This window comes from Andrena cerasifolii, chromosome 2, assembly GCF_050908995.1.
Source record: "Andrena cerasifolii isolate SP2316 chromosome 2, iyAndCera1_principal, whole genome shotgun sequence".
In the NCBI taxonomy this organism is placed as follows: domain Eukaryota; kingdom Metazoa; phylum Arthropoda; class Insecta; order Hymenoptera; family Andrenidae; genus Andrena; species Andrena cerasifolii.
In genome coordinates this window covers 26,615,931-26,623,699 of record NC_135119.1, presented here as the reverse complement: position 1 = coordinate 26,623,699, position 7,769 = coordinate 26,615,931, and the positions used below count along the sequence as shown (strand labels likewise).

The following is a 7,769-nucleotide window of genomic DNA, read 5'->3' as shown; positions in this document are numbered from 1 at the left end:
AGCGTTGACAACTGTTTCAACAGCGTTTCCTAAAATCCAGCTAATGTATCCTGCTCGAATACTCTCGCGATGCGCTACGTTAGAAACGATCGTAGTACTACGGTTGCGAAGCGGATCTTATGGTAGAATACGTACCATACTATCATCGTTTATAATTCTCGTAACAGACGTCGGAGAGAGCGGTGAAACTAATTTCATGGTTCAAAAGGAATACTCACATATGACTTAATACTACCTTTTAATTTCAGCACTTTTAAATATAGAATATCTTTGTACATACAAGTAGCTATTGCTGTTTTCGACAGGTAATTGCGTTATCGTTCAAAGTACGAATTCAACGGGTCGCCAACGTTGCGTTCGTTACGTAGTATCGCTGGAGCGATAAGAGCGTGCCAGGTGCCTCGCGTGGCCACTGGAGGCGAGCGGTGAACTGCGTCGGAAACAGAAGTGGCCGTTCTACCCCCGCAACGCTCGCGATCGCCGAATCCGCGCTTTAGTCATCACGTACACTGCGCACATTAAACGGAATTTACACATTAAACGAATATGATTTTATTTACAATTTGAGCGACAAATACATAAGTTTTCTATCGAATCGCAAATAATACTACTTATCCTTATCGATGATTCCAAATGAGACCGGATATCGATACGAAGATCCATAGATACACACGTGGTGAGAAACGGGATTCGCCGCGTGTCCCGATCGAGATAGGTAATGGCTGTATATAACGTCTAATTATCCCCCTCTAGTGAAACTGCGAAGTCAGGGTGTATTACGCTTACGCGGAGGCGCGAGCGGCTCGCACGGTCGCGCGAGAAAATAATACGGCAGACTCGGCTCCCTCGTGAGTCTTGCCGCGGAAGCAAGAGTCGCGCGACTCGCGACGATCTGAAAACATACTTGAGAAATGAATGGGGTCGAGAATGCGAATTATACACAATGCGATGATGGGGGGTGGGGTCGATGAAACCGTGAACATTTATACCTCACTCGTGACGCTTAATTTCCATGCGAGCGCGAAGCAAATGGCGTGTTTCACGCTATCCTAGAAGTTTACAACGTAGTGAGAGGTAAAAGCTAAGATGCGTTTAAACCCTACGCTCTTTAGTATCTAATGTCATCGTTGGCAATAGATTAATAATAGTAATCGTCGTCGATTGCAAACAAGATTCCTGTACAGGATGCTCACGCGGTCGCCTGTTCGTAATAAAATTGGGAGAAGCTTGTTAGTCGTGCGCCTGAAAAGCTATATCAAAAGGAGAATGTTACGAGAGAGCGTGTAAGAATAATGTCCCGGTATCCTTAGTAAATCTGAGATCAGCGTGTACAGGAATATGTTTTACGCGATAAGAATAAAACTTAACTCTCTCGGTAATAAATAAATAGTAAAGACGCATATTTAAGAATGTGATGCTTACTGGAAGACGGTATTAGAGTCTGACTGTAAGAGATTTATTTTTATTTCCTTGGACGAGAGGACGCTAGGATACAGTTGTAATCAATTCAGGCGATCAAGGTAACGCTACCTTCCGTCGCGTAAAAGAATCGCTAATTAAAAATCGTATAAAAAAGGTCCTCGTAAAAGCATCCGATATAATAAAACGATTATAAGGCAAGATTTTTAAAATACCGAGAAACAATCGCAGAGGCTAGAAAGATCAAAGGCTTCCAAATAGTTGCAACTGTATCCGGCAATTTCCTCGACTATGCAAACCACCGTTCACGCTAAAGTGCTGGACAGCAAACTCGGCCGAGAACATTGAACCTCGCCTAGTTGAAATTCATGCAATATAATGTTTATTATTTTAATCTTCCTTTCCTCTCCCCTCTGTTCATAAAGCTCCGAAGAAATAACGACGCGTGTCTATAACATCTGCCTCCTAGTCCCGCAATTTGATACTCAGCACTCTGGTCGCGCGGCTCTGAATTTACACACAAATGATCCGGAAAACAATGATTAACGTATCAGGCATGTAGCACAGATACGTTGAGGCCCGATGCAGTCGTCGTGGCAAAAGGCGCCACACTGCCGACATATTACCATAGCACCTCTCATATTACATTCACAAGGGGGCGGTGGATCTCCACCCATTATCATACCAGGTGCTCCGGGCTCGGCGCCACCGCCTCCTCTACCATCGGCGCCCCTCGCTTTCAGCGTCACCGCCTGGTGGGAACCTTCTCCCGCGCTGGCCGGCCTACCGCGCACCAGGTGCACCCCGACGCCCATCCCCGCGATCTGCGGAGGCAAAGGCGGGGCGGAGGACGCCCTCGGCGCACTGTCTCCGACGCCTGTCCTTTGCACAAGTATGTATTGCCCTAATCCGCCTGCCGTCGTCGATCCTAATTGCGTTATGGTATTGCTCTCTGGAACCTAGAAAAATTCGCTCAGTCAATGGCTGCGCCGAAGCTTCCTCCCACTGGTGTAACAGAAAATTGGTAATTCTCTCTTTTCGTGGTAGTTTAAATGGCTACTAGTAGTAAGGGGAAACGTGATATTTCTGTGTTCAGCGATAATGATGTCCTCTCTTAACCCTTGCGCTCCCGATTCAAAAACCGGAGTATGCAAAATACCATTCGTTCGTAATTGTTTTTACGGCTCGCTCGTCGCTTATTACCGATAATACCATCCCCTCCGTAACTGAAGGTCGTAATATCGTCTCCACTACTTTTTAGAAACTCAAAACTAATAAAGAAGATTTGTTTATGTAGGTACCTGTATGATACAGTGATCATCACAAGCCACCCGCAAGATTAGCACTGTACACACAGAAAAACATAAAATAGTACATGATACAGGCTTGAGTTTCTATTTTATACGAGCGATCCAAATGCGGATTGCAAGATCAAATAAACGGAAACAAGCGTTGTTACGGGCTCGTATGTCAGATTGCTTTAAAACTGCTTCCTATTTAACGCAAGTAACATGGAACGTGATAAAAGAACAGATGCAGAATCACAAGAGCGTCCGTCTCGTTTATCCAGCAAATTTTGCATACTTTAAGAAACTGACAATGAAACAGAAGAAGTAACGGTGCAAGCTACTGCGATCTAGTAACTTTAAGAGACGCGGCATACCTCTGCCGATGTGGCTTGACGCGCCGTGGCGAACACGTGTCTCAGCATAACCGCCTGCGTTTTGCTTTGCGCTTGCTTGCTGTGCTGCATCGGCTGCGGCGGCTTCTGCGTTTTAACGGTGGTGATCGTCCGACCGCCGGATTTGTTAGTAGTGAAAGCGCCATCGCCTTTGGCGAGCAAGCTAGGCGGAGGTTTCAAGTGTGCTTTCAGTTGGTCTCTGTTCGGCGAGCTCTGTATGACCTGCAACGACAAAAGCGCGTGTTTACAACGGGCTACACTCTCCACCGAAGCATTGCTTTTCTGACAGAAGTATCGAGGCTCACAATTAAACTTCAGATTTCTGATCTTCTTAAATAACATTGGTACAATACAGGATATCCCTTAACTGCTAAACATAGCCAAGGCGCATGCGTACTTGGCAGATATTTTCACCTATTTCCCAGTTATGAGATACCCTATAGAACTATGTCTCTTGCATTACCGCTTGACATATCTGGTAGCTGCGTTCCAGATTCACGGCGCCGGGCGGCTCTTTCGTAGTGCTACGAGACCTGCCTCCCCCTTGCTCTTTGTTACTGTTCCTCGAACCCCTCTGGCTGCCCTGGTTATTGGAGCGCGAAGATCTCGATGACACCGCCACAGTGGCGCCAGGATACTGTTGCTGCTGTATGGTCGCCACCACTTGCCTGGGCTGCGTCGGGGCCGAGGCTTGGTGTTGGATAACTATAGTGTTTTGCGCGCGACTCGGCGGCTGCACTCCGATCGCGGCTGGCATAGCATTGGGCACCTGACTCTGCGCCACGTTGTTCCTAACATTCCTCGTGTTATTGTTCTGGGCGTTCAATTGGGCCACCTCCTCCTGCGTCCTCATCATGTTCACTTGCGAGTTCGCGCTCGGCTGGTTCTGAAGCTGGGCAGAGATCGGAGACGTGCTGTTCAACGCCGGGGCCGTGTTCTGATCGGAATGGAAGCTGGTTTGCACGAATCTGATCGATTGCAACTGTGGGAAAGCGATGATGGGCGAGCTCTGCGACTGAAAGTTCTTCATTATGCAGCTCGTGCCCGGCGTGCCGATCGCGAGGCTCTCCGACTGGAATGGAGCTCCCTGGACGACAGGTAGCTGGATGCAGTTCACCGACTCGACGTTAGAATCTGCATTGATGAACTGTTGAGGCTGACTCGTCGAGTCGGTGGTAGTAGGCGTGTCGTTGCACTCGTCCTGAGTAGTCACCGTGATGTTAGCGGCTACGGATCCGTCGAGAGCTGCGGCTACTAGCGGCCATGGGACTTGAAGCTCGTCCTGCGTCTTCGTAAAGTGGAGTAAAACATCGTTCAGTATCAACAGTGCTCTTCGCAACACGTTACATACATACTGTCTAAGTACTTACCCTGGTGTTATTGTTAATGTTATTAACCGTCGGGTCCACCGACCAACTACACTCCAGCATTTCAGAGCAAACGTAGTTGTTAGCCTCCCGAAGAGCCTCGTCTTCGTTCCCGCCATTTACATCCTGCTGATCTCTAGCGGCCTCCGGCTGCCCAGCGACTACTTGCGTTTCCGTTCCTTCTGCATTATTCGAGCCCATTTCCATTCCATCGAGAATGGGATACATTATCTCCTCGGGGCAGCCGGATATCTCTTCGTACGCTTCGCGCATTTCTCCTCTTACCTGGGGAAAAGAGCATACGGAACTTTTAGCTAAACAAATTCCGCTTGTGATTCTTACGTTTGTAAATAGTGCAAAGTTTCACCTCCAGTTCGTGAATACGCTGCAAAGTTTCACTGTCGATCTCCATCCCCTCCGGAATCTGCGACTCACCGTCCGTTGGATTCACATGAGAGACTTGGGGCGTTTCAGTCTGATTATTGCTGATCAACGTGGAATCCTCCATGACGATCTCCGTTGGTCTGACTTGCTCGTGCGACGGTGACGTTTCGAGCATGGTCATCGTTTCGCAGTCGGACATTGGATAAATCTGTTCGTCGGATATTTGGGGCATCTGCTCCTTGGGCATTGGAGGGACCTGATCGATTGCTGTTTGAGGTGCACAGCCTGTTGGCAATTGGGATGCCGTTTCCGTAGATACGCGAGACACTTGCTCCATCTGTTCGCTGGACCTTGGCGATGCATTCTCATCGGGCAGAAGCATTGTATCCTCTTCTGAAACTTCGAGGATATGATCCTCCATTGGCTGCAAACTCTTTTCGCTCTGAGGCAAACGAATTTCTTCGTCGTAGGTGTTGGAAATGTTCTCGCAACTGGCTTGCGTTACTGCTTCGCTCTCTACAATCGTATCCTGCTTCTCCGGAAGATTAATAACCTTCTCATCCTCCTCCGCTTTATTCTGATGCATCTCAGTGTCCGCTATTGTTTCTACAGAACTTATGTTTACAGACTCCAAATGTTTCTCATCGATCAATGGGTGCGCCGTCTCATTGTACTCCGCTGGCAACAATTCCTGCATCCCTGCTGCTTCGTTCAACTCCTCTGAATTATTTATGCTAGTTTCGACTTTACAGTTATCCTCTTCAATTTTATCTTCGGAGATAATAATGGGACAAGGAGTATCCGATACGGGGGTATCTACATTGGATTCCAAACGAAGTCTTAAACTCGAGCGCGTCACCGCTCCGCCAGATCTAGATTCCGAGATACAATGGAGGCCCGACCTAAGCTTGGGTTCGCGCTTCTCGCCCCATATAGGCTCGAAGTGTTTCACTTTCCACGGATCCAATTTATTCTTATCCCTCTCCGCCTCCATCTTCAGCCGTTGTTGGTTCTCCGGAGTGAACTCTCCCTCCGCCAAACGTTTACGCCATTCTAGGCATGCTCGTGCAAAGAATTCATTGTTCAATCCGGAAGTGGCAGCGTCCTAGCAACGAGAAACAAGGTACGTATTCAGGAGAGTCTAGACTCAGCGCTTTAATACATCCTAACGGATAGTCTTTTGTCAATGGTACCTGTCTATCAACAGCAGGCAGAAGCTGCGCGAGTTTTCTTTGATACAAGGGTGGCAAGCCTTGAAAGGTATGCCTATTTAGAAGAGCGCGTAGACTCGTGCTTGCTAAAATACTCGCCGGAGACTCGAGATCCACCAGACCAGCCTCCAGCTGCGCGGTCGCCGACAATCTCTTTGTAGATCGTCTACGCCCGGACTTCAAACTGAATCCCGGCAAACTCGCCAGGACTTCTCTCATCGTGGCAGCAGGCTCTTCAGTTGCTGCGTGTATTTAATGTTGCGTTAAAACATACGACCTACTGTTGTTCACAGAAAAGAAGGCGCCCGGATGCTAAGCGAGGCAAGGGAGGCTACATCGCTCGCATTAGCCGACGCGACAACATTGACTGATGCAAAGTAAGCGAACAGGATACAGGTGGTGGGAGCTAATGCGAGCAAAGCATCCCCCTTGCCCCGCTTAACGTCCGGGCACCTTCTTCTCTGCAAACGACAGTACGTTATCCACGTTATAGAGGGTACAACGGCGACGATGCTACAACCATAAATGAAATACGATCAGAACAGTACCCTATCTACGCGAGCGAATCGATAATCGACGACCTGCTCTGAGCTGAATAATGTCTCAACGAAACCTCGATGTAGTCCCGTGCATTTGACTCACTAGTGTTAATATGCTGCGCATTGTTGACTGGCGACGGTGGGTCGTTCGGTGGAGGTGGAGGCAATGGCTTGACGACGATCCTTGGCAGGGTACGAGAGTTGCCCGCGGCGATGGTAGTATTTTTCCTGCGCCTCTTGGCCTGCTGTCGTAGTGCATGTTTGATAACTTTTTTGCTGTGCACCATGCTAGAGTAGCCAGAGCAACCTGGACTAGTTTCACACCCTTCACCTTTGGCGAGCTCTACATCTGTGTCCATGACAGTACCTATACTTCGGACATTGTTGTGTACGAATTGCCGGCGAGACGAGCGTAAATCCACGATACCGTAGTGCCGGACGGAGCACGGGGTCTCGCGACGGTTTATTTCATATTGCGGCGGCAGGCGCGTGTACGGGATTAATTCTTAGTCGGGGGATAAACATCTCTTCAGTAACAGCACCGCCGTGACATTTCGACGCGACTCGAGAGAACGTGGCCCGAACGTTTCGCCCGCTACCGTCTAATCCATGTTGGAACGGTGGTGCGCGCACGGTGCCCGAACGAGCCCTCGAATTTCACTGCCCCTCACTCAATTGGCAGAGTGCCATTCGGAAAAGCTCGCAACGTTCCGCTTCTATCGGCCATATTGTATTTACATATTTATACCATGGAAGCGCACCATCGACATAGAGCGCTTTCCAATTCCCCACGCACCCTGCGCTCGCATTAAATCCATTAAACCTTCAGCTGATACTTCTCAAGTGCACATAACGATTACGAACACTCGCACGATTTTGCGAATTAAGCCCCCTGCGAAGCGTTGAAATATAATTCCGCGTGCAAGGTGAATCTGTGTTACGTGAAACTGATAGGACGATTACTCGAGACTAACCAATAAACTGAAGTAAACGGGAATAGTGGACGCTCTCCTTGCAAATTAAAAATAGCCTGCTTCCCGTGGGACATATGCATACATTTCTTTTTGCAGCCAGCGCAAGTGGACAAGCATGCATAATCGAATGCCTCGCGGCCAATGGGAGGCCAGCATTTTGAATCTCGAGGTAGCATAATTGGACCTTTGATTGG

At 48.5% G+C, this 7,769-nt stretch overlaps 1 protein-coding gene across 3 annotated transcripts; it reads right to left on the bottom strand.

Moving 5' to 3' along the window:
- Positions 1-221: 221 nt before the first annotated feature.
- Asx (transcriptional regulator additional sex combs) lies at positions 222-7,600 on the bottom strand. Of its 3 annotated transcripts, none has more exons than XM_076830921.1 (8): positions 6,705-7,600; positions 6,045-6,304; positions 4,835-5,956; positions 4,471-4,752; positions 3,564-4,388; positions 3,083-3,322; positions 2,721-2,764; positions 2,284-2,378 (listed from the first exon to the last, which is right to left on the bottom strand). In XM_076830921.1, exons 1-7 carry the CDS (start codon positions 6,958-6,960, stop codon positions 2,759-2,761), a joined length of 2,991 nt encoding a protein of 996 aa, XP_076687036.1. In that variant the 5' UTR covers positions 6,961-7,600; the 3' UTR covers positions 2,284-2,378; positions 2,721-2,758. The 3 variants fall into 3 exon arrangements, with proteins under 3 accessions (XP_076687035.1, XP_076687036.1, XP_076687037.1); XM_076830922.1 differs by lacking the exon at positions 2,284-2,378 and adding an exon at positions 2,592-2,645; XM_076830920.1 differs by lacking the exon at positions 2,721-2,764 and having other exon boundaries at positions 222-2,378; positions 6,705-7,594.
- Positions 7,601-7,769: the final 169 nt, after the last annotated feature.